Source organism: Zingiber officinale, chromosome 4B, assembly GCF_018446385.1.
Source record: "Zingiber officinale cultivar Zhangliang chromosome 4B, Zo_v1.1, whole genome shotgun sequence".
Classification (NCBI taxonomy): domain Eukaryota; kingdom Viridiplantae; phylum Streptophyta; class Magnoliopsida; order Zingiberales; family Zingiberaceae; genus Zingiber; species Zingiber officinale.
Window position 1 is genome coordinate 130,588,867 of NC_055993.1, and position 26,581 is coordinate 130,615,447.

The 26,581-nt window shown below is 33.0% G+C and overlaps 3 protein-coding genes across 5 annotated transcripts; 1 reads left to right on the forward strand and 2 right to left on the reverse strand.

Moving 5' to 3' along the window:
* Positions 1–3,455: 3,455 nt before the first annotated feature.
* Positions 3,456–4,926, reverse strand: LOC121976759 (DNA-binding protein MNB1B-like). The gene is made up of 8 exons (XM_042529077.1): positions 4,770–4,926; positions 4,630–4,687; positions 4,404–4,514; positions 4,266–4,323; positions 4,124–4,168; positions 3,978–4,058; positions 3,777–3,896; positions 3,456–3,687 (listed from the first exon to the last, which is right to left on the reverse strand). Exons 2-8 carry the CDS (start codon positions 4,677–4,679, stop codon positions 3,667–3,669), a joined length of 486 nt encoding a protein of 161 aa, XP_042385011.1. The 5' UTR covers positions 4,680–4,687; positions 4,770–4,926; the 3' UTR covers positions 3,456–3,666.
* A 2,633-nt stretch (positions 4,927–7,559) lies between these two features.
* LOC121976760 (phosphatidylinositol transfer protein CSR1-like) lies at positions 7,560–17,113 on the reverse strand. Of its 3 annotated transcripts, XM_042529079.1 has the most exons (8): positions 16,999–17,113; positions 16,706–16,915; positions 16,463–16,640; positions 10,892–11,044; positions 9,903–10,049; positions 9,144–9,296; positions 7,984–8,106; positions 7,560–7,840 (listed from the first exon to the last, which is right to left on the reverse strand). In XM_042529079.1, exons 3-8 carry the CDS (start codon positions 16,595–16,597, stop codon positions 7,763–7,765), a joined length of 789 nt encoding a protein of 262 aa, XP_042385013.1. In that variant the 5' UTR covers positions 16,598–16,640; positions 16,706–16,915; positions 16,999–17,113; the 3' UTR covers positions 7,560–7,762. The 3 variants fall into 3 exon arrangements, with proteins under 3 accessions (XP_042385013.1, XP_042385012.1, XP_042385014.1); XM_042529078.1 differs by lacking the exon at positions 16,999–17,113 and having other exon boundaries at positions 16,706–16,990; XM_042529080.1 differs by lacking the exons at positions 7,560–7,840; positions 7,984–8,106; positions 16,999–17,113 and adding an exon at positions 8,299–8,483 and having other exon boundaries at positions 16,706–16,990.
* A 2,533-nt stretch (positions 17,114–19,646) lies between these two features.
* Positions 19,647–21,316, forward strand: LOC121976762 (la-related protein 1C-like). The gene is made up of 4 exons (XM_042529081.1): positions 19,647–20,165; positions 20,268–20,826; positions 20,911–21,058; positions 21,157–21,316. Exons 1-4 carry the CDS (start codon positions 19,896–19,898, stop codon positions 21,290–21,292), a joined length of 1,113 nt encoding a protein of 370 aa, XP_042385015.1. The 5' UTR covers positions 19,647–19,895; the 3' UTR covers positions 21,293–21,316.
* Positions 21,317–26,581: the final 5,265 nt, after the last annotated feature.

The window sequence follows — 26,581 nt, forward strand, 5'->3', positions numbered from 1 at the left end:
ATATTATTATTATTATGTATAGTTAGTTTTGTAACTGAGGGTAATACGGTAAAATATTAAAGTAGGGTATTCATTAAAACCTTCAAACAAACAAGTTTTTGTTGCATTACCTAAGTTGAATCAAACAATATTTGGTTATATTTTATTCCCTATAACCTTGGTTATGTGATTACCTGGTAATCACATAACCAAGGTTATACATGATGACTTGACCAAACGCACCCTTAGATTTTTGTTAAACTCCTTTGCCGGCGTCACGATTTGAAATTTAATTTCTAGAAGAAAAAAATAAGAAAAGGAGAAAAAGATGCCCAACTTATATAAATGCATCCTTTTTCAAAAGAAAAATCAAAATTATCCACTATTAAATATTATATTTTTAAAATATCTCTTATTATAATATTATTATAATAATTACAGTCAGTTGATACGTTTAATATGCTAGTGGTGCAACCGTCTCAAGTTGCTCTTGAACGACTTTTCCCGGGGTCATGGAACGACGGTAGAATATTTAAATTATCATTCAAATATTCATGATTCGAACTTTAGATATAATGTATTTATAGAAATTTTTTCTTTCAATAGAGAACGCAACTAAAAGATACTGAGCTCCTGGACTGTTCACTGCGAGCGCTTCCTGATTTATCCTGATGATCGGTGAGAAATTTTCATGGAACTGAACCGATCACCCAGACTCGACATTACCTAGTCTGATTAATCGTTTTTTTTTCTTAAACGACTTCGTCAAAATTTGAAATCGGTGGAGCTTAAACCGACTTCATTTGAAGTCGAATTGTGTTTGAACTTAATTATTATTAGTTCAATGATTTATTGAGCCAAGCAAATCAATCAGTAATAATATATATTTTTATAATAAATAATATATAAATTTATTTACTAGAAATATTTTAATAAAATGAGTTATCTATAATTAAATATCAAACTCAAGCTTAACTCGAACGAATTCGAACTTGAGTTGGTATAAATCGAACTGAGCTTGGGGCATAGGCTCATTTACAGCTTGGAACATAGATGTAATATTTACCATTTAAAGTTTACAATTTAATTTTACTAAAGAAAAATAGACACTTTTTTTTAATGTTATAATAACTACCGATAGGTGATTGCAAATAAATCTAAAATTTTAAAATCTTATATTTTAAATTTTGAACATTAAGTTAATTAAAATTATTTTAAAATAATTATAAAACTACTTAAATAACTAGTATAGTTACTATAATAGCACAGTAAAAAAAATAATACTTAGTAATTAATGTCAATAGTAATTAGTAATAATTACAAATAGCTACTTTAATTCCGTCGAAATAAGAAATATTACGATAAAACATCTAAAGAGGTGACTTTTGACTCTCTCTTTTAATAACGTCTTTTACTTTTTGTAAAACATAAAAATTAAACATCTAAGTCTTTTGATTTAATTTTTTCATATCTTTAAGATTTTTACCTTATGAAATGTTTATTTTACTCTTTTATAATTTATAAAAAAACTTTAGAAAAATATTGGCTGATAAAATAGAGTGTATTATATTTATAATAAATATTATGAATTTCATTTTATAGATAAAATATAGAGCTATACTGTCCAACCTTCTAAAATACAATATAAAAATCTATTAAAAGGACATGTCGTGCAGTTTTTATAAATTTCTTTACAAAAAAACAGAATTATTAGATAATATAAAGATTAATTTCGCTATTACATGAACTCAAATAGAGATTTTATTTTAAAACTTATTTTTAAGAACACAACTTCAAACAAGAGAAGTTAGCATTTGACAATTTTTCGGAAAAGAAATAATTGAAAAATATTTTATGAACCAAAAATCAAATTACATGGAATGAAATTAGTGAATAATTATTTTATGAAGTAATGTAATATTTCAACTCTATTTAATTATTTTGTGAAGTAATGTAATATTTGAGTACGTATACTCACGCCACCATGATTCGGCTAAAGCTGCCAGAATTACATTTCTATAATTCTAAATTTTAATCAAAATAATTTCTATATTTAATTTTATAAAGAGCCCGCTCCTATGCCATATCATTGGTTATGCCCTATCTCTTTGGAGAGAACAGATTAAAACATTTTAAAAATATTTTTCATTCATTCAAAAGTCTAGCCGAATAAATTTTACCGAATCTCACAAATTGGGATAAATGACAAGAAACATTTCCCTGACAAAACAACCCTTCGTCCAGAAGGTCAAACCCACTGAAGCATTTTCTCGCCGAATTTTAGGTGAGAATTTCAAATTGCCTTTTGCATGATCACGAGATAATCAGTTACGCTGGCAGCACAAAACGAACGTCCTCATTTAAACACTGGTTGCATGTGAGTGAGTTCAAGGAATCAGATAAACTCTTTTTTTTTTTTTTGGCCTGGGTAAACTACCCACCTGAACTTGGTTTTATGAAGTTCGACACGTTTCTTATCAACCAGGAATTCATCAAATGTCATGCCTTAACATAAGCCCTATCAGATCACTCAAAAATGGAGGTAAATCAGAACCAACTCATTCAAATTATATAACTAACTGGTTAGCTCAACAAGTTTCATGGAGGTAGAGTAGCACTGCTGATGGAAGAATTTGGGATGTGGACTCTGTGGCACTGCTGGTGGAAGAATTTGGGATGTGAACTCTGTGACAACCAGTTGGTGTATTGCAAGTAGAAAGTTAAGGGAAATCATGGCATGGAATCTTTCTGTACTAAAGTCTCTAAATCTTGATGAACATGCCATTACTTGGTTCAGACCTCTTCAATTCAGTAAGTTCCTTCTCTTGTCACAGCAACAGAAAGACTTAGTAAATGTCGAAGGAATGGATGATGAATCATTGGATTGTCAAAAAGTTTAGACTAAACTACGACCTCAGGTAGACCATTAACAGAAATAATTGGCGTGCCCTTATCAACATTCTCAAATTCCATGGCTAGACAGTATCCATTGTGTTTACATGCTCTATTGTAGTTATAATCAGTGACCCTCTGGGAAACGGAATCCATTGTCACCATTGCTCTTTTATTGTAATTCCTTGCCTCAAAGGAATTTCATTTAAAGTTGGCACAGCTCTGCCACTGAGGGCATCTTTATGGGCATGGACAGAAGCTTATGACAATGCAATTTGCAGATGATAACACTTCTATTTTGTAAAAGCTAAACAATCAGAGAGAGATGCTCAATAACAAAGTCATTCTAGCTACAATCTCCCAGTCGCATGACTGGATTTAGACTACCTGGAGAACATGGAATGATAAACTTTTTGATAATTAGAGTTCAGGGAGCCTGAACCAATCTGTGAATAGAGAACTCTTGCAGAAGGTTAGGCAAAGCCATGGCCATGAAACACCACATGGATGTAACAATCTAATAGAGCAATAGATAAGAAATGAAACACATTATCATGGAAGACCACACAGATGATCAACAGACAAGAGCAAAGATCAAGTTGGCACTACATTAGATCAAATTAGACAAAAGTTAAGTACATTATGTTAGTTGAGAAAAGCCGTGACATGGCCTTTCCCATTAGAAAAGAGAAAGATAGTTTCTTCTGGTCACCAAATAGAAACTCCAACAAAGTAGGGAGAAAACAGAAAAAGAAATAGAGATACCGAGATTCAAGAGCTTTTGCTGCAACTCCCTCATTCATCATCATCCTCATCCTGTTCATCATTGTTTAACAAGAATTAGTAACAAAATTATTATGCAAAATACAATTTTTCTTTGTGTGATAACTTAGTACGTTTCTGACCTCATCTTCTTCATCGTCCTCATCGTCCTCATCATCATTCACCTCAGATTTGGACTTGTCGGACTCCTCGTCATCTTCTGCCGCTGCAGCAGCAGCAGCAGAACGACTTCCTCCTCCGGCCTATGAACCAATCAAAGGCAAAGAATTAAATGATTCGATAATGGAACTTTTAAACGAAAAATGGCGACTTTCGATCAATACCTGACCCTTATTGTAGGCAGCCATAGTTTTGGTGTAATCGGCTTTGAGCTTTGCTGCCTTGGCTACATATGGGGCTTTCTCCTGCAAAGACAGTTTGTAAAAGGGCATTCGATCGAACTGGTAAAGGAAGCGTAGCGATAAATTACTTCTTCCGACAAGGATTTCCACTTATCTCCTCCAGCTTTCCCAACCTATTTGGATGAGATTGATGCGTTTATACGGTGGAGAAAAACGAAAAAGGTAATACTTTAGAGCAGAAGAATCTGTGTGAGAGGAAAAGAATCTAACCGCTGCGACCGATTTGTTATTAGGGTTCTTTTCCTTGAATATCTTCCGGAATTCCTCCCTGTCAAACCGATCAACGTGTAAATAACTACGCGCAAAGAATAGCAAAACAAACCGATCATACGAGAAAAAAAATCTTACATGAAAACGAAGAAGGCACTCTGGGGCCTCTTAGGTTTGTTAGGATCCTTGTCGGCCTTCGACTTCCTCGGCTTTTTAGCCACCCTTTCAGATCCCTTTTTCACCGAAAGCCTTCAGGGCAAAAAAAAATAGTGTTACATAACCCAAAATCCAACCTTTCCAACACCGATCGATCTATTAAAAACACACATAAAATGAAAAAATAAAAAATAAAATCAGTTCTTACTTGGTATCAGCCTTCTTGGGAGCGTCGGTCTTGGATTTACCCCTCTTCATGGCGAGATCTGCAGCAAAAACAATCGGATCTGCCCAGGAAAAAAAACTACAAAACTACACAGATCATGAAAACACAAAACAAAATCTTACCTCGAGATTAGGCTTCTGCGACGTTGGAGAGAAGGAGAAGAGCCGATTGATGGGAGGCGAGGGCGGAAGCGAAGGGGATAAGAAGAGGAGGCGTGGAAGAAGAGGCAAAAATTGGAATCCGACGGCTCGAGATCGGGAGGCGCGAAGAGAAGGGGTTGCAGCCGAAGATTTTGTAGTTCGACACGTCAGCGATCCGTGGGATCGTTGCTCATTGGCTATCCGCTTGTGCTTTTCCCCATCTCCTGTTTATCCGGATTCGCTGCACCGCTCTGGCTTCGCAATATTTTAAACAGCCAATTGGAAAGCTGCTTTCCCGCTCCCCTGACCTGGTCCTCAAAATTGATTTTAAATTTATTTATTCTTGTCAAATTTATTTAGTAAATTTTTTATTAGACTTATCTAAGTTTATGTCTTTTTTTATTTTGTATCAATAATTAATTAAAATGTAAAATTTATAAATAAAATATACATTGTATTATATATTTTTAATATATTATAGATCTTCTGAAATTATAAAAAATATAGGCATTTTTAAATAAAAATAAAAAATCAATGTTAAAACTGTTAAATATATATGAATAATATAAATAGGATAAATGGTTAGAATCTTGTCAGTCAAAATCTAAATATAAATTTTTTATTATTACATATAATCTTAATTAATATATGTCAATAAAAAAAAAATGTAAAAAATTTCTTGACTATTTAGCATTGTCCAGGTAAATATATGAAATTACGTGTCTTATTTTAATTAATCGAGTTGGAATTTATAGTGTTAATACTAAGTTAATCCAAACAAACTCCTTTTGTAATCTTGTGGATTGGAGTTGCCTTGAGTATCCTAATGAAAATATTTAGAGAAAAATATTTCTCAAAACATCTCTCCTCGTAATTAATCTTTAATATAATAGGATATTTAAAAGATATTAAAAGTCACCGGACATAAATTTATATTCAATATTCTCTCTCTTGCAAAATTACATTTTATATTCAAAATTTTCATTTTTAGTGGTATGCAATCGCCCACTATAAAGTGGGCAATGATTTTTTTTATTTTTTTTATTTTTGTTTTTTAAATAATTATTTGGGAAAAAAATAAAAAATGAACGCTGCCGTATTTTTGTTATTTAAAAAAAAATCAGCTTTTTTAAAAAAAAATCAATTAGGAAAATACAATGAACATTGGAAAAATGAAGGTGGTCAACGTTCATTTTTGGAACAGGCAATTTCATTTTTTTTTCATATATATATATAGGTAAAAAATATCTATTTTTCGCATTAAACTCACCATTTATTAAAATATTCTTGAATATAAAAAATATTCTCAAAGACAAGTTATACAATATCATATCCCGATGAAATGTTATTTATAATGATAATATATAATCAACTTAGAGTGATTGAATTCATACCAGATTTAGGATCGCAGAGAATATGATATTATCACAACTAACCATGGTTCAACTACTGAATTTATTGAATACATTCGAAGAAATTCGGAATTATGTGATATTTAGATGCATCATCAGTTTCATCATGATTTGACTCAACATATTTGAAAAAATATGTCTGTCTAATTAATTTATCTATGAAATATTTAGTTATTTTAATTTTGAATTCGTGAAATATTTGTCTTCATAAATCGTATTATTTTTTTTTAAATTTGTACTTCTATATTGTAATATTTATATTTAAATAAAAAATAATATTAAAATACTTATATTAAATAATTATTAAAAATATATAGATAAATATTAAATAAAAATATTTATCGATAAATGACCGACGAAACATATTAAATTGAAGAATTAGAAAAATATAATTAATTTTATTTAAATATATAATTAGATGTAAATTAATAAAATGATCATTGTACCATAAATATTTTATTGATGAGATATTTGATTGTGAAATTTGAGATATTTAAGTGATATATTTGATAGATATTTATAAATATTTGTGGAGATTACATATATTTAAAAAAATATTTGGTATTATTAGGAATGCTTTAAGTACAATCAATCTAAATTTTCCACTTATTTTGCATTTTGTACTCTTAACATTTGCTCCAATATTCATCGATTGAATTGGTCATTCATAAATTTCTTCGGATACTCCAACTCAATCAGTTGTTTGATCCATCCTGGGACTATAATTCCATGATAAAATATTTTAAATTGTTATCCAAATATTTATAATTCAATCCTCAACTATAATTTATTTGTAAAAATTGTATCTTAAAATAGATCGTGTAATTAAAAGATATTTGACTTTGTATTATCCGCTACACGCTTCCAAATTTATTTTAATAGTAGATGGAAAAATTTCATGAGATCGATAGAAAATTTTCATAACACCAGATTGAATATCCTAGGACTAAGCTAACTGAATTTATCTTTTGTTTTTTTCTTTGATGCAACTACAGAACAACAACATCACAACGACCCAACTCGCAACATTCAACTTCGAAACAAAGACCCTAACCGCCAGAAAAGAAATTCAATTACCGCGAGATGTGTCTGGCTTCGAGTCATGCCCGATACGCGTATGATCTATTCGCACAAAAGTGAAAGTACTTTGACCTTGAAATGAGAAGGAGATCTAGCAACTGATAAACTAGGCAGAGACTACCTTGAAACCATGATGGATTAAAAACTCTGAAAAACATTTCGACAATCTAGTTCAATAGATGAGTTCAATAATAATTCGGATATTCTCCTAATTTTCAATTTGAATTGGGAATTGATCTTGTTTTCAACATGGATAATACTTTACCTTGTGGACCGCATGAACCGCATTAAGTCGTACTTCATGGAAATAAAAGGACATAATGATTTGAATAGTCTGATCTCAAATAGCACAAATATGACTTGACGATAATCAAGAATCGTGACAGATTCAAAGAAACAGCTGAAGGTTTCGAGGTTGGAAGGTGTCAACCAAAAATTTCCCGGGTCTTTGGAATGCAATAGAACTCAACCTTTCATCATAATTCAATCAAGGAAGTCTGGTGGAACTGTTGATTCTGTGAAGTACTCCTTTCTGACTGTCTCCATGTCGCAGAACCGAGCCTTGCAGAAGTTAAACAAGGATATACATGTAAAACAATGCGTAGAAGAAGAACAGGAAATAGTGTCCTTATTGCTTTTCGGAACACCAGCTCAAAAAGATTCAACTTTAAAATCAAAATATATTGTAGTGAATGATTACTCACCAATGAGGCATATGACTTCAATAAAGGTTTCATAAGCTGCCAAACAGGTCGAAACACCAAAGGAGCATTAACGAAGAGAACCTGCCCTAGCCTTTTCGGATAGTAATAATAGAACACATCAATCTGTCGAAAAAGATAACGAGTGAAAACATCGATCTTGTTGCATATGTTATAACCAAGACAAAGTTCTTAGCTTTCGTAAACAATTTGGAAAATTTTCAATCTTTAGACAATTCTCCATCTGCGAGCTGGATAATGCAAGAAAGCATGTGTAGACTAAGTTGATGGCTGCAACAACTGTAGCTATCATTAATAGTTTGCTAATGGAAAAAGTTCAATATGTTTAAGAAAAATCATATTGGTGTTGTCATAACTAAGAACAAGAAAATGAGTGAATTAACTTATTAACAATTTGCCTTGCAATATTGTCGAAGCAAAATTCCTGACAATAGCTTCTCATCAATTGCCATTGCAGGTATGGATGCCAATGTGGAGTAGAGCTGACAATGTTGAAAACACTTCACTTGTCTAATTGACATGCAAGAATCTTTAAGATTTATCTAAAGTATATATGTGATATGTCTTTTAGCGAAAAGAAACAAAATTCTTTAATTCATGCATAAGCTCTGAAGACTTTCTAACAAGCTTCCGAGAAAGAAAATCATCTCCTTACTGTAACTTTATAAGGATTCTATTAATGTAGATCTTGATTACATAGATGCAAAGAAATGAGGAAAAATAATGGATCCAATTTGCATCCTCTGGTGACACTCCACCCATAACCACATAGTCCACAATTACATCATGTTTTAACTGAATTGAATCTCCATCCTTTTGGTCTTCCTCACAAGTAAACAAAGAAAGAAACACTTCAAAATAATTTTATATCCTTTATGGTGGAAAAATTTAACCACATCCATCCTCAATACTTCCATCTTTTTTGTAGCTTCTATTCGTCCTATTTTGTATTTCACAAATAAACAAGGACTTAAAGTAGCAAAAGTGTGGTGCAAAAGTCATGTAGATTTTGCAGTTTTTCTGAATCATAGAAAAATACGTTCTTAATGAAAGTAGTACTCCTAAATGTGCCAATAAAACAATTAGTCAAATGCTCAGAACTTGCAATGGGAGAAGTGCTACTGGTAGCTAGCAGAAAGTACCAGAAACTTCAAAAATTTGATATCTGTGTTTTCTATTCGAAAGCCTCTTAGATCAATAATGCCCAGAATTTGTTCAACTCCAGGAGGAAGTTTGCTCAATGCATTCTCAATCATATGGACACAGAGTCTCTCATCCTCAATGAATTCCTGTTTCTGTTCACAAATTATATGGTGCATCAGAAATAATACTAACAGAAAACGAAGCTCTTAATAGAAAGAAAGGAACCAACACCACAGAGCTGTTATAGTAACTGATTCACATCAAGAGTTCAAAATAAAATCAATAACAAAGTTATCATTGTGTACATTCTTAGTGAAGTTGAGAATCTTCTGCAAAAGAAAAGAAACAGATTAACAAAGGGAAGCCATCAATAGAAGAGAATCAGACTACCAACAACTAGAAAATTTCTTTAACACTATGATTTCAACATAGAACCAGATAATTCAGTAAGGGAATTCATCCTCTCACTTCTTACAGTCTAGTAGACAAGCAAAATCAAGCAGCATGGTAAAAAAAAAAAAGAAGGAAATTTGTTAATTTTAATTCAGGCGATATGAAAGGTCAGATTCACCCAATTTTAACTTAAAAACTGGTCCATTATTTTGTATAATAAAAAGAAAGATTATAGCATCAACAAAAAAACTACAAGGGCACAAGTAGTTCATCAAACGTAATATTATGAGTTTATGACAATGAGAATACAGCTTGTTGTTCCTGAAAAAAAGAAAATAGAAATCATAGTTTACACTATTACCTACCCCAGGAAAATGTTTCCGTGCAACTACCACAAATACGGGTCTGCCCTTATTGTCAGGGAAGTCATGCACATAAGCCTTGCCAGTTGCATATAACTCCTGAACCGATTCCTGACACAAATTCGATACACCAAAATCCTCACGCCATTTCTGGATCAAGAGAGAAAATTTCAATGCATGTCAAAGCATGAAATAGCTTCAACATATAAAAGACAATTTAGAACTTAAGTAAAACTTGTAGTGATATGAAATAGCTACACAAGTATATATGTTGTGGACAGAAGGCAACTTGATGTAAAGAGGATCCAATATATTTCTAAGCCATAAAGACCTTTAAACAAATAAAGACAAACCTTCACCGTAGCATGATTAAAGTGAATTGTTATTCTTTTTGACATCAGAACATGCAAAGGTGCTACATATTTTACTCAAGCACATACCATTCTAAAATGTAACTTAATAGTTTATAAACTGAGAAGTTAGGAATTTGAAGGATAAAAGGAATCAATCTACTTACAACATCAAGGTTCTAAATTATGCAAGAGCTCATTTATGTTTTCTAAATGATAAGCAAATAAGCTGGGTATATTGTACAGACTAAGTAAATGACAAGCTCAAAGAGAAGATGGGTAAGATTGTCCTGGGAGACAAGTTGTGAAGAGTTCATAAATGGGAAGCTGCAATACATATATAAGCTCATTTTAATACAATCTATACACGTCATTGTTAAGGACCCATTTGTAAAGCAAAACCTAGAATATATATTATAGATATTCGTTATACTGTCTGATTGTCCAATTGCATGTCTTGCATAACTGCATTGTCCTCTTTTAACAAGCTCTTGAACATGATCGCAAATGAACTTTTAACAAATAGTATAAGTACTGGTCTCCATATAGATGCATCACTGGAGAGATACCAATTAAACATGTCATAAAAGATACAGAGAACATTAATGTTTAAAAGAAGAATTAGAGGTGACTGAAGATTACAATAGCCATAGACAATTTCATGGCAGCCTCTTCAACAGAAAACCTTCGATCCTTCAAAAACCAAAGGAGCATTTCTTCATCGTCTCTACCATTCTTTCCAATTGGGAGATTAGCATGCTCTCTTTGAAGTTTTTCCTTGACCTCCAACACAAGCTGAAGATTCAGAATATATAGAAAAACATAGGTTTATAAGCACAAGCTGAAGATTCAGGATATATAAAATAACATGGGTTTATAAGAACGTTTCAGATCTAAAATAAAATAAGAAATGGAGGACAAAAACATAGTAAATTAACCGCCTCATGCAATTATCACATATCAGGAAACAACATTGTATTATTTGCAGAATTACTTTAACTTATGACTAAAGTTATAAACATAATATTCACAAATATTGTGCCATGGAAAACACCAGATGCAGTTTCTTCCAAGACTGCAACTTTCCATCAATCATACATGTCAAGCAATTTTTATCTCAGAAAAATTTCCCTGTTTCATCTCTATTCTCTTCTAACCAATTTTACTAGTTGTCGAGGTTATTAGGATAGAATAGTAAAAGAATCTGCCATTTTCATCAGATTGCTAGGATTTGCGAAATCAGAATGAGCATGAAAATAAAAAATAAGAGATATAATGAAATTAGTTCATATGTGAGATTACAACATATGTTCTAAAATATTAAGAATCTAACATACAAATAATGTCATATTTATCAATATAAATTAGTAAATAATAAAATAAAATTATAATATTAAATATTCAATGTTATAGGTTTAATTAGGTCTCCAACTATGTTTGAATTAGTTTTTAGTTGAAGGAAAGGACAACTTTAGAAACGTTGTTGATTGAAAAAATATCAGTGCATCCTCTCTTATCCACAATAACCTCAACAATGAACGAGAGAAAGATGTGTGAGTTATAAAGTTCCAATGAGTGAAGGCAAGGAGCTTCAATGAGTGGTCCTTTATCTCTTGGTAAATCTTGAAGTTTCGCAAGGATAAGTAATTTAAAATAAGGGTGGCAATTAGGGTTAGATTCGGGTTGGCAGGTTGACAGTTTGGAACATAGAAACCCGAACCTGACCAAATTAATATTTCGAGTCAAATTGTTCAACCCGAACTCGACCAGTTTATCTATATTTGACCTGAACCTGACCTGAAATGACCCATAACCCAAATCCAACCTGAATCCGACCTGACCCGAAATGACCCATTTATAAAACATGTTCATCTTAATCCGAACTCAACCCGAACCCGACCTGAAAAGATTCATCTTATAAAAATATGCCTATTTTAACCCGAACTCAACCAAAATCTGACTCAAGCCTGACCTGAAAATATTTATAAACGAGTTCGCGGGTTGTAATCGTGTCATTTCAGGTTGACTCAAACCCGACCCGTTTATTAATTGTGTCATTCGAGTTGACTCGAACCCGACCCGTTTATTAATCGTGTCATTCAGGTCGATCTGAATCCGACCCGAACCCAATAAGACCTGACCCTAATCTATTTTTTTCATGTCCGGGTCATATTTTCGTGTCGGATCAGAAATTGCCACCCCTAATTTAATAGAACTATGAATAATGTTTGAGTTCTCTAAGAATTAAGGGGACGATTAAATTGGTCAAGTTTTTTAAACACATAACAATTTGACCAAATTTTAACTTGATTTCATCGATTTCGAAACTCAATTTGACCAAATTCCAATAGATTTCATCAATTCTCTCATATAAAGCTATGAACTCGTGTATAAATACAGACAATATTCTAGTACACAAGATCATATGATTTGATGGTTTGTTCAATTACAATTCTAGACCTTCAATCTCAAATAAGGAAATAAACGACAACCATGTCGTGAATTTCAATGCCTAGAATCATTGAACTCGAGTCATCTACACAATTTCAAATAAACTGTTCAGAGGCACTCAAAACTATATCAGCATATCCACGTACTGGTATGCATACCAAAAAATCTGGCAAAAGGAAGCCGTGTTTATTGGCACCAACAAGAACCAATCCTTGTGAAAATAGAACTAAGAATGGTAGAAGGAAGAATGCTAAAGTAGAATCATCTGTGCCCTTTTATTTAACTATCACAATGCTAGCATTCCAAACAAAACTGTCTTCGGGTCCAAAACAATCCCTCAAAACTCCAGGAAAAAACACTATTTAATGCTGCAATCACCTACTATGTAAGTAGCTCTAAGTTTAGCATCTACACAATGAATCAGCAAAACTCCAGATCATTTTAAGTGCAATGCAACCAAAAGGCAATCAAATAACTTCTCTTCCTATGATGGACCAGTTATCTTCTACCTAGCTCATCTGTAGTAGTGATTTGTGTTCTGTGTTCTATGTCAGACCGATCCAAGAAGATAGAAGGTAGCGTGCGATGAAATTAACTCTAGATAATGCTGGAGCATAGTTTCTTATGTACAGAATTCATGCCCCCGAGGCAATGGTGCAATGGTTAGACTCTTCAACAGATAACCAAGAGATCTATGTGTTAGAATGTATACTAAAAGCCTAGCTTTTGGTATAAATATTTATCTAGAAATAAGAATCACATTGGTTAAATGTCTACATTTATGATAAATGTAGTTGTTCAATTAATTTATATTGTAGATAACATGGTGTGTGGTGTCACACACAGAAGATCATGTTATCAGTACCTTATAAATTATAAACAGTAGCTCACGACCAAGATGGAAAGGAACAAACCATTGGAAGGTCGTAGTGTAATTAGGTATTAGTTTATCTTAACTATATAATTACACTAGTACACTTAGAGTGTATTGAGTAGGACCATTAGAAGTCGTTTCTTTTATACTGACTTTATAAAGGAACAAAGACCTCAGTTATTATGGAAGTGTGTGCTCTTAATCCTAATATAATAACAAACACATATATTTGATATTTATTTCTTTAATTTATCAATGGGTGAGATTTAGTTCGATAAATCAATAAGTCCGATAAGTTGGGAAATGATATCACTTATAGTGTATGTTGTTGATTATAGAAGGAAACTGTGTCCTAGTAATCTAGGTTGAGAATGTCCCCAAGAGGAGCTCATAAGGATTGTCATGTTAAGTCCGATATGACGATAAGGTTGAGTGGTACTACTCTTGGACTAAGATATTAATTAAATGAGTTGTCAGTAACTCACTTAATTAGTGGACATTCGACATCTTAAATACAGGGAGACTAACACACTCATAATAAGAAGGAGCCCAAAATGTAATTTGGGATTGGTGCGGTAGTTCAATAATATTTCTTTAGTGGAATGAATTATTATTGATGAAATTAAGTTGTGTGTTCGGGGCGAACACACGAAGCTTAATTTCATCGGGAGACTAAAACCAATTCCTCCTCTCGGTCCCTATCGTAGCCTCTTGTATATAGAGATTTATACCCACCACATACCCACCTTCTTACCCATCCAATGGGGTTGGCCAAGCTAGCTTGGAACCCAAGCTAGGGCCGGCCAAGACCAAGTGGATGAGCCAAGTTGGTGGCCGGCCAAAGCTTGGGTCCCAAGCTTAGGTGGCCGGCCACTAGAATATTAAAAAGGATTTTTTATTAAAATTATTTCTTATGTGGATATCATGTTTTTAAAAGAGAGTTTAAAAATTAAAAATTTTCTTTTATAGCTTTCTACAAAAGATTAAGAGAAGAGATTAATCTCTTTCCTTATTTGTAGATTAAAATGATGGTTTTAATTTTTGGTAAAAACTTTCCTTATTTGTAAATCATCTACATGTTTAAAAGAGAGTTTAAAATTTGAAATCTTTCCTTATTTGTTGATTAAAAGGTGGATTTTAAATTTTAAGAAAACTTTCCTTTTTAACCATGTTCATGATTTAAAAGAGAGTTTAAAAATTAAATATTCTCTTTTATAAGTTTCTACAAAAGATTAAGAAAAGATTTGATATGTTTCCTTATTTGTAGATTAAAAGAGATTTTAATTTTTAGAGATAATTTTCTTTTTATCCACATATTTAAAAGAAATATTTTAATTTATAAAATTTCCTTTTTACTAACCATGAATGGATTAAAATTATTGGAGAATTTTTTATAAATTTTTGGAGACAAATTACGAAGTTTTAATTAATTAAAACTCTCCTTGTTTTGGGGAGAAGAGTGACCGGCCAAATAAATTGGAGAAGAGAAAATTATTTTTAATTAAATAAATTTTTCTTTTCATGACAAAAGAATTAAGGAAGTTTTTATTTAAATTTCCTTATTTGCCAAGACCAAGGATTATAAAAGAGGGGGTAGAGGTGCCTTCATTGTGAACGACTCTATTCTATTTTCTCCCTCTTTTCTTCCTTGGTGTGGCCGGCCCTTCTCCTTTTCTCTCTTCCTCTTGTGTGGCCGAAATCCTTTATCTCTTGGAGCTTGGAGGAGGTGGCCGGATCTAGCTTGAGGAAGAAGGAGAGAAAGCTTGCATCCCTTGGAGCTTGGTTGGTGAAAAAAGGTTCTTCATCCTTTAGAAGATATGCTTGGCCGAAACTTGAAGGAAGGAAGAAGAAGGTGTCTTGGTGGTTCTCGTCTCGGAAGATCGTTGTCCACACAACGTCCGGGATTAGAAGAGGAATACTGTAGAAGACCTAGAGGTTTTTGTTTGCAAAAGAAAATGTATACTAGTATTTGAATTCCGCATCATACTAGTTTTATCTTCATGTAAAAATACCAAATACAAGAGGCATGCGATTCTAGTATTTCGAATTTGTTTTCGATGTTGTGTTCTTTTGTTTTTCTTTTCCTTGTGATTTGATTGTTCTTTTCGGTTGACCTAAAGTTATTTAAGGAAATTAAATATTAGCTTTCCTTAAAAGGCTTTGTCTAGGCGGTGGTGGTTGTTCCCATATCCAAGAAGGTCATGTGCCTCGCCATGCAGTCCTGAAAGTCAATTTTGGAAATTAATATTTAATGGAATTAATAACCTAGGTGATTTGGATCAAACGTGTTAAGTTCCGCAGGAGATCCAAGTCTAAACCTAAAAGAACAAATAAATTAAACTTTGGATCAAACGTGTTAAGTTCCACAGGCGATCCAAGTTTAATTTAAAAGAACACATAGTAGCTAGGAAAGGTTCAGACCTTTGTACAAAATTTTTGTACAGTGTAATCATTAGATTTTCCGAGTAGCAACCAACACTATGGTCCGAGTCTTAGCTGCAGCGCACTAAAAGGGATTTTCCCAATTTAGATACCAAGTGCCAACTAAATAAAATAAAATAATGTACAAGAATTCACAAACAATAAAAATAGCTGGATGACGACTTCCAAGCTTAAAGGCCAAAATTTCTAGATGGATCTTGATTTCTTGAAGCGAAAGAGCAGGAGGAAGGACAGACTATAACATGTCTGATAGGAGAAGGGAACCCAGATGCGGAAGATTGAAGACCGGGAAGGATAGCCAATAGGACTACTTCCACGAAGATGAGCAGAAGAATCAATAGAAATTCGAGAAAGCAACTGGCAGTGCAGAAGCGAAGGAACTCACTTCGTGAGAAATAATGTTAGGGAAGCCATGCTGCTTGGAACTAGAGCATAAAGTAGAATACCTTGTTAGTATCGAGGGCAGCGGGAGCCTGGTTGTCGCCGGAGCACCTCAAGCGCCTACTGCCAAGCGAGGAAGAGGATGAGTAAGAAGAAAAGGGAAGGCGAAAAGTGCAGCGGAAAGGATGAAGAGCCGTCATCCGCCACACTTCTCGCGAATCACAGCTCCTTTTTTCCTCCTTCCTGCGAGAAAAAACAATCCAAGATAACCCGACATGAAGATGGTTGATTAAAATCAAAGCTCGTACTTTTCTTCGTTATCTAGTCAGATCTGGCGTTTGTGACGGAGATAGAAAGGGCCCATCAAGCTTGACTCGCGCAGGACGCAACCACCAAGCTGCTGCAGCGTCCCTTTCGTTCGCCAACCGCACCGCCCTCTGCGAGAGATCTCCGGGCAAACTCGAGCCCTCCGCCGTCGCCATCGCCATCGCCGATCTCGACCGCCGTCACGCCGACGCCTAGTTTTCAAAATCCGTCCAAACGAATCGGTCATCAAAACGGCAAAACCGAGAATTAGATCAGTATTTGGCCTAATACTTACCAGTATTTAGGAGTCTAACTTAATCACTTGATTCATATAAAATCATCTCTTTGATAATTCAGTTATTCGAGCTGTTCGACTAATTTAAAAGGGCGACAGTCTTTAGATAGTAGAAGGTGACGTTTGATTGATAGATTTAGGAGTGACAACATAAATTTATTTTTAAATTTTGTGTTTGGTTGATGGGAATAAAATTAAAATTTTGAAATGAAATCTAGAATTTTAGATATGGATTAAACTCACCCTTCTCTCTTGGGTTTTTATGGAATGAGAATGAGAATTAAGTTTTTGACGGAAATAACCTTAATATATTTGTTCAATTTTTCTTTCACTTCACTTTCTCTTTTTGTTTTCTCTCATCATACTTTTTCTCTCCTCATTCTATCATCACACTTACATATTCTTTACAATTTTCTCTCTATATTATCTCTCATCACATACTCTCTCTCGCATCATTTTCTCTCTCTTCATTCGCTCCTCATTTTTCATCAAACGTTCTCTCTCATCAATCTTTCTTACCATACTCTCTCTCTCCATATTTTCTCTCATCACACTTTCTCTCTCTTCATTTTTTCCCCAACACACTTTCTCTCTTTAATCTCTCGTTTTCTCTCTCTTCATTTTTTTCCCATCACTCTTTCTCTCTCATCAAACTTTTTCTCTTCTCAATCTCTCATATCACGCTCTCTCTCATCGCACTTTGTCTCTCTTAATTTTGTTCCATCATACTTTCTCTCTCATTATTCTCTCTAATCATATGTTTCTCTCACGTTCAACTTTCTCTTCTATCTAGTTTTTTCTCTTATTTTCCTCTAAGGATAAAAAAAAAAATTAGGTTCATTCCGATTGAAAATATTTGACTAATCAAATATTATTTTTAAGAATGATACCCAAGCTTATACCCGTTATCATTTCATAATACTATGATACTCATTCTCATTCTGATTCCTAGGAGAGAACTAAATGTCACCTAAGTAAACTTAACTTAAGTATTATTTATTAAGACTAGTCATGACACACATGCTATAAGGCCCCGTGTTAAGTGCTAAGGTTGAGTTGGTTAGTACGGAATAAAGTTATTATCATAAGCAAAGATTTGAATCTTAGTAAATTCGAGGAAAAAACCTTTCCTTCGCATTGGCCAACTATAACTTCCTGATTTACCTCTTCACATATGGTCGTGGGGCCGCTTGGATAATAAATTTCAACTTTTACTACCATATACTTATAAAAATAAATATTATACTAACATACTACATTTGATTAGTCAAAATGCCATAGAAAGCTGTCTTCTAACATCACTAACCCAAAATATTTATAGAATTTGCTCTCAATCTTAAAATATGGGAATAAAAAAATTGATGATAATACATATTTTTTTATATAAAAAATGGGAAAACATATTAATAAGTCATAGAATTTTTTATGTGAAAAGTAAAAAAATATCAACATAATTTATTTTAAAGTTCATAAAAATAGTTAGTAAAGGTCCATATTCATTTTATTATTTAAATATATTTATGTTTTTTATAAACTCAATTATCTTATACTCTTAGATTTAGTTAATTATATTAGTCTACAAACATTCATCATAAATATTTCTCTCAAATATTTATGATCTATTTATATCATCAATCAAATGTCTTAATCCTTTTTATAAAATTTATGATTTAGAAATATTTAGAGAAATATTTTCTCTAAAATTTCTAATTAATCTTGGATTGTTCTTCATGAACATTTTTTAATTTATCCTGATAAATAGTAGAATTTTTTTATAAAATCAAATCCATCGTTATTTTGTTTAATATTTTTTATATAGAAAATCGATTGTTTTTCTTTGTCGGGTTAATCTATTTTGTCCGACTTCCCAAATTAATTAAATAAAGAGCATTTCTTTAAAAAAACTAAATCAAAAGACATCTCATCATTAGAACATGTAAAAGTTATTAGATAAGCGTCTAAAAATTATTAATAACTTTTACAAATTACAGTAACTATTTAATATTTATTATAATTGTTTTTCAAGTGATCTTAATAGATTTAAAATTGTTTAGATGAAGTTTAAAATATTTTGATTAAATTGGTAAAATATATTTTGATATGATAGTCTTTAGGTTTATGATTTAAAATCTCAGTAAAATTAAAATAGGTTTCAAATAGTTGTATTGCTTAAGATGATAATAGATCAAATTTAGGATAGATTTTATATCTTCTATTTTTATACCCAACTAAGAATTAACTATCTATCCATATACTTATACCCATTATAAAATTAAATATCTTCTATACTAATGTTTGTCGTTATTCAACTAAAACATATTAAAATTAACATATTATATATATATATAATTAAAAATAGTTTAATTATAGCTTGTTTCTAATATTAAAAAAAATAATTAATATTTTTTTAAAAAAATTATATATATATATATATATATATTATTTAATTAGATATTCAGTAGAATATTAGATATGACTAGTACTTCCATACTAGGGGATATCAGATTTTTCATTGAATTAGGAGGAAATTATATATATTAAAGAGTCAAATTAGAATAAATAAAATGCTTAGGGCTTTAAAATAAGAACCCGAAAAATTGAAAATAGCATAAGGGCGAAAACAAAAAAGAGGTTACCTTTAAATACTGTCGGGTGCGAATTTTCTCCAGGCGTGCCCTAAACCAGGGGAGGAGAAGGGCAGGGAAGAGCGCACGCGGCGGAGTTCTTTCCGCCGCTTCGTCTCTCGTCCAAGATTCCAAATCTTTGGAAATTTCCTCATTTTGACCATTTTTGTGACTTGTAGATCTTTTATTCTTTGTAGATTCAAATTTTCCGCTCTCCTATTCTTGGAGATCCCTGATTCTCGCAGAGGCGGCACAACCCTGAGTGACTCGGTTATGTCTCCCATTGACTCCTCGTCGTCCCCGGCCTCCCGCCAGTTCGCAGCTCCACCGCCGCCGCAGGATGGCGAAGATCGCGCTTGCGGTGCAAATTTGACCGGAAAGAAGCCGGCCTGGAATGTCCAGATGAATGGGGCGAGGAATGGTGCAAGCGTGATCAGTGACGGTTCCTGGCCTGCTCTATCCCAGTCCGCTACAGGGATCTTCAAATCTTCGCTATCGGACGCCACCAAGCCGATCCAGGATCAATTGATCTCTGCGCCCTTAGTAAGTCTTTTGAAAATTTCGTTGTTAGTTTATTCTATTACGTAAAATGTGTCATCTTGATGTTTCCTGCTCGTTGATTTCTTTGTCTACGTGTGGTTTTAGGGTTCTGTTATGACGGCATCTCAGCCAGTACCATATTTTCCCCTCCATGATCCTAGTTCTAGCCCAAGCTTGCTGAAACCCGATGCAAAACTTAACTCGGTGAATACGGGTGATTATGTCTGTAGCACTGGTGTGCCAGCCATTGTTACACCTGAGCCACCTCAACTGGCTGCTTTGGAGCAGAGGACTAAAATTTGTTTAGATGTAGTTTCAGACTCTTCTCTCAAGAACCCCCCTAAGGGGAAAAACAACTGGGATAGGAATCTGGGCGGCAGCTTTGCACCACAGAACCGTAACACTACTGATCACTACGGTAGGTATAATGGAATCAGGAGGACACAAAATGGTGGTCGGGTTTCCCACCAGGGAGGCTATGGGAAACGACAGGACCACAAATTGGGACGTTATGAAAGGAATTTACCCCCACATGCAAATGTGCTACTACCTCCACCGCCTGGTTACTTCAGGCATTTCATTCGGGCACCTCAACCTGCCATGGCACCTTTTTTTCACATGCCAGTGCAGGTTCGCCCTCTTGTAGATCCCATGGGCTACCCCGGTAAGTAAAACTTGTGGACAAATATTATGACTTCCAGTGGATCACATAAGTTTCTAGATTTTGATCCTTGCGGTTTTCTTTCAGAAGCTCCTATGTATTTTTTCCCACCACCTCCACCGCCTGAGAAACTGAGAAATGTCCCTTTCGTCCGTCATCAAGCACCATCTACAATAGTCAGGCCGGTGGATAACTTGCAACTTATGATACTGAAACAAATCGAGTACTATTTCAGGTGATTGTGTTATTCTCAAGGCTTTAAACTTGCCATATAAGTCATAATAAAAGTTTCCTTTTAGTAGTTCATTCCATATGCCTGTGTTGTTTGTGCAGTACTGAAAATTTATGCAAAGACTTTTTTCTGAAAACTAGCATGGATAACCAGGGATGGGTTCCTGTCTCCTTGATAGCAGGCTTTAATCGAGTGAGTATCACTTTTTTGTTATCTTGTTCTTGCTTGCTCACTTAGCTCAGTACAATATGTTTCCATGTGCTTCAGAATAATTTTGATCTAATCCAGGTTAACATGCCGTAAAATTGTTTGTGCTTTTCTCTGTAATTTTTTTTCTTGCAGTATGTTTATCTTTAATTATGTTTGTGTTATAGTTTTATGGCTCTATTTGATGAAAGTTAGGTTTTAGTGTTGATTGGCTTATCCTGATACTATACCATATCTATTTTTAATGCCAGTATATGAAATTTGGTATTTTTTATGGCCCAAACCTGATTCATATATTAACTAGTATGAGGTTTTGCAAGAAGTGTCGGAATGATTTTTTGTTATGGTTAGCTTGGTAAATCTCAAATTCTTTCTGTTATGCTTTCTTATTAGTTAGCGTTTCTCCTGAATCTTAGCGTTAAGGGCTATAAAAGCTTCGTTTAGCATTTTCGTTATTCACACAGCTATTGTATTTGTTTTAATCCATTTTTTTATTGATCTAACCCTCATGGTGTTGTGGAATATAAATTATAACTTCATTTTGGATTGACCCAAATTTTCAAATCAGATTAGAGAGGGTAGAATTGGTAGTATGACAAAGTTCAGTTTGTTTTTCCAATCTCAAGGTTAGTTTTCAACATACAATTGATTGCACTGGTGATGATGTGAAACCAACAAACTCAGCTGGATGCATCTTCCATTTTTATTTCAGTGTATAACCTTGTATCCTTTGTCTTCCTTAACTGGTACTAATTAAACATCCGCAACAAGTTTATCTTTTACGTTGATCATTATGAAGCTGTGATTACCTTCCTTGTAGGCTTTATCTTCCTTAATTGTTAACATTAACTCAGTTGCAAATCAAATAATTTAACTTTCCCCTTTAACCATCATTGTCTATCAACCTGTGTTAGTTCCAACTAATAGGAATTAGGTCCTTGGGTCTTATCCTTTTTATTAAACTCTTATGCCTATTCAATTGTAATATCCAAATCAATTATTCCTGAGCAGTGAAGGCTCCTCATATCGCTTGCAGGTGACAATCTATCCTTGTAACATATAAAATTATGATCAATGCTCATAGATATAGACACTTTTAATGCTAGTTGTCAAGGTTTAATGCAACCGTCAACCTTTTCGTTTGTGTTGAGACCAACATTGGTGATTTTATCTTTCCTTTGATTATGAATCTTAAATCTGGAAGACTTTGAGATCCGAACATGTCTTTGCCTCATGTTTCTCATTTAGTTATGTCAAAATCTCCATATCAATATTTTCCAATTTCAAGTCTTTTGCCCATGCTAAAACATTTTGTATACTCTCTGGATCTTCTAATTGTGTGTGTGTGTGTTTTTATTTTTTATTTTTTTATTTTTGAGAATATAGGTTCTATTTCTCATTCTTGAAAATCTTTCTTTATCAAAGAGGAGACTTTCCCCGTTTGAAATTCATTGATAATGAAATGGTAAAGTGCAGATAACTGTATACCTTAATCAAAACATACTAACGAATTAGTGATTTGCAAAGCATGCAATCAAGTTTCAGTTATAAGATACATTGTTATGGGACTAATATATCTTTTTTGGAGAACCAAATGCACCAAGATCATACGATAGCAATATTTGTATTATACTTTCAATCTATCATGTTCTCTTCTTATCATCAACATAGCTTTTTTTTATTTTCAAGTATTAGACATCTTCTAGCTAAGTAGCACATTACCTTTGGTCTGAAGTGTAATAATAGAAAACACTGGGGAGGGGAGTGAATACTATCTAACGTAACCTTTTGGTTTTGATCTTCTGTGTGGTAGAAAGGGCCAGGAAATATAAACTACACTTCATTTTGGATTGACCAAAATTTCCAAATTCGATTAGAGGGTAGACTTGTTAGCATGACAAAGTTGAACTTTTCCAATCATAAGGTTAATTTTCAACATACAATTGATTGAACCTAGATGTTCTAAAACCAACAGGCTTGGTTCGATAAATCTTCCATTGTTTACTTAGAAGTGTATAATTTTGTGGATTTTGTCTTCACTGTTAATAACTATACATCTGCAACAACTTTATCTTTCACCTTGATCATCGTAAGGCTATTGTTGTCTTCTTTTTAGGCCTTGTCTTCCTTTATTGTTAACAATTGCTCAATTCTAACTAGCTTGACTTTCGTTTTAGATCATCATCATCTATCAACCTGTGTTTGTTCCAACTATTTGTAATTTAGTCTCTGGGTCTTATCCTTTTATCAAATTCTGTCTATATCAACAGTAATATCTATCCTTACAGGCAGTGACCTATCCTTATAACAAATACAGTTAAGATTCATTATCATAGATTCGACACTTATACTGCTGGCTGTCAAGGTCTAATGCAACTGTCAACTTTTTTCATTTGTATTTGAGACTAACATTGGTGATTTCATCTTTCTGTTGATTATGAATCTTAAATCTGGAGGAGCCTGGAGATCCAAGAATGTCGGTGCTCTAACATTTTCATTTTGTTCTATCAAAAATTCTTCATATTAATATTTTCCAGTTTCAATTCTTTTTATCCTTGTAAAGCTCTGTATTCTCTCTTGATCTTCTAACTTGTGCTTTTGTTTTTGAGTATAGAGGGTAGATTTTTTGTCCTTTTATCTTTATTTTATCAAAGATGAGAGTTTCCCTGCTTGAAATTTGTTGAGGATGGAATGGTAAAATACAGAGAACCATATACCTTTATCTGGACATTATAGAGGATTATCGATTTGGAAAATGATCAATCAAGTTTCAGGTATAAGGTACAGCATTATGATGCTATTATATCATTTATGGAGAACCAAATGAACCAAGATCATAGGATACCAATCTACTTTCGATGTGTGAGGGATGACAATGAAGTGGTAGATTATGGATAGAATTCTTAATCTCCATCCGTGTCTCACTTCTCTGTGGGTCAAATTTGGGTGGGGCAACGAATATAAGATAAAATATATATCATTATCATAAAATTTATATATTATAAGCTATATTTTATACCTGGTGAGGCGGATTACAAAAATCCAATCCCGGGCTCGCCCCATCCCACATAATCACCTATCCCCTTCCAATTTATTTATTCGGGTAGTGTGTAACAAATGTCATCGTGAGACATGTTGTGTTGGTAAAAATTCCAAAGTCTCTCCTTATTTTCGTTAACAAAATTAGCCATTTTTAATTTTTTGCAAGACCAAACCCAAGTTTAAATCAAATATAGTTTAATTTAATTTATTACCATTTACTTAAGTTTAAAAATTATTTTAAAAGTTCTAGACCTTCTAATAATAATTTTAAAACCACTATAGAATTATTCTACGATCAACCATCAATCCATCCCAATTAAATTTCTCATTTATCAGACTAACTAACAACTAAATTATTTAAATTTCTAATTGACAACTAATTAATTAAACTAATACTAATTCACTTAATTATATGCCATTGGGTTCCATAAACCATTTTTATAGTGGAATTATTTTGCAATGCAATTCGCTTATTATCCGTATATCATAACGAGTTTTTGAGACTCGAATTCGTGTTTGTCCCGATAAGTCAAGTTCAAGAACTTTTTCTACTTTGTTGTGATCTATCGGAAAGTATGCATAGGTTTAATCTAATCGTCTATGGTTACACTAGCAATGCGATATAAACTCTCATTTACTAAGAAAGGCACTTACAACCCTTTCAAAGAGCCAATTCTTTTGCATCAAAATAATTGAATCCTTATGCATCAAAGTATGTTGATCTTCTTATAAAATAAATGATAATTTCGACTTTAAAGCTATTTCAAAGATGCTACACTCATTTAAATGAGATTTCAAAAATACTAGATAATATATTAAATGGACATTCTTTAGTTTTACTATGCTTCTTTAGACATCTCTATGTCTACAAGTGTGAAATCTAAGAATAACTTATTGTATAATCACAATTAATCAAGTTGAAAATGGAATATTATGGAGATTAGAAAAAAAAATCACATCACTCTCTAGGATCGTAATTAATAATCGATGATAGTTCATAATGCTCACAAAATTTTTATTTTTGTTTTTTATAATAGATAGACAACTTTTTCTTAGATCACCTACTAGATAAATCTAAATATAACTTATACACACTCAAAAGTCTGACATTTAAAATATTTATCTGTAGTAGAATTAGAATCTTAATTTTTTTTTATTGTTCCTTTGAATGTTTTACCACTCACACCCATAAAATTTTTAGTTCCATTATGAGATGGTCAAGTACAAGGGGAAAATGTACAATAATGAAATGTGTAAGGCCTGCTTGTGATATTGCATAACAAAAGTGTATAGAATAGGGGTGAGATTAAAAGTAAAAAAATTGTGAGGACCAAATTGCCATATTGGCAATTCAGTGAAATTTGTGAAATACAAAATTGGAAGGGTCCATTTATATCGTACTTGGTATGCTTTGTAAAAGAAAGGATAAAAATGGCAATTAGGAGCTAAATTATAATTTTAGAATTTACATATACTTTATGAGATTGAAAAAAGGAGATCTGAAAAAAAAAATCGAGGGTAATTTATAATATTGTCGCTATGTAATTTAATTAGAAAGGTAGTCAAATTAATGGCAAAAATGCTTATTATGAAATTTATAGTGCCAACAATTAATAAGATTATTTAAAAAAAGGAAAAAAAAAAAAGAATAAGGAGAACAAGGTCCATTTTTCTATGGACTAGGAGATATCCATTTATAATTATGATCGAATCGTGATCATAATTTATTACAATTTCTTCCTGAGTTCATCATCCCCTCTAGATTATAATTTGATTCAGAACGGATGACGGGAAGTCACTCCTCGCTCGGCGCTAAGCAACCTGACCACTTGTCCACCACTGGTGGCCTCCAGACGCCTCCGACGGTTCGTTCTAAACCAAATTATAATCTGAAGGGAGCGATGAATTTAAGAAAAGATCACAACTAATTACAATCGGATTACGATCATGATCCAACTGTAAATAACCCAAAGTAGTATTCGAACATGTCAAATATTGAACCATATTTCTTTAGTGGCAAACGTGGTCTAAGTCGATATCCATTTATAATTATGATCAAATCGTGATCATAATTAGTTACAATTTCTTCCTGAGTTCATCATCCCCTCTAGATTATAATTTGATTCAGAACGGATGACGGGAAGTCACTCCTCGCTCGGCGCTAAGCAACCTGACCACTTGTCCACCACTGGTGGCCTCCAGACGCTTCCGACGGTTCGTTCTAAACTAAATTATAATCTGAAGGGAGCGATGAATTTAAGAAAAGATCACAACTAA

What these genes read in the sequence shown, in the direction of transcription:
- LOC121976760 (XM_042529079.1), bottom strand. Translation starts at nt 16,597, where the DNA reads ATGACGGCTCTTCATCCTTTCCGCTGCACTTTTCGCCTTCCCTTTTCT. An exon ending in CACGGAAACATTTTCCTGGG is followed by an intron (nt 9,297 to 9,902) that starts GTAGGTAATAGT and finishes ATTTGTGAACAG; the next exon opens with AAACAGGAATTCATTGAGGA. An exon ending in TCAAATTTTTGAAGTTTCTG is followed by an intron (nt 8,107 to 9,143) that starts GTACTTTCTGCT and finishes CTTTTTCGACAG; the next exon opens with ATTGATGTGTTCTATTATTA.
- LOC121976759 (XM_042529077.1), bottom strand. Translation starts at nt 4,679, where the DNA reads ATGAAGAGGGGTAAATCCAAGACCGACGCTCCCAAGAAGGCTGATACC. An exon ending in CCCAAGAAGGCTGATACCAA is followed by an intron (nt 4,515 to 4,629) that starts GTAAGAACTGAT and finishes TTTGCCCTGAAG; the next exon opens with GCTTTCGGTGAAAAAGGGAT. An exon ending in AGGACGATGAAGAAGATGAG is followed by an intron (nt 3,688 to 3,776) that starts GTCAGAAACGTA and finishes AATGATGAACAG; the next exon opens with GATGAGGATGATGATGAATG.
- LOC121976762 (XM_042529081.1), top strand. Translation starts at nt 19,896, where the DNA reads ATGTCTCCCATTGACTCCTCGTCGTCCCCGGCCTCCCGCCAGTTCGCA. An exon ending in AATTGATCTCTGCGCCCTTA is followed by an intron (nt 20,166 to 20,267) that starts GTAAGTCTTTTG and finishes GTGTGGTTTTAG; the next exon opens with GGTTCTGTTATGACGGCATC. An exon ending in CAAATCGAGTACTATTTCAG is followed by an intron (nt 21,059 to 21,156) that starts GTGATTGTGTTA and finishes TTGTTTGTGCAG; the next exon opens with TACTGAAAATTTATGCAAAG.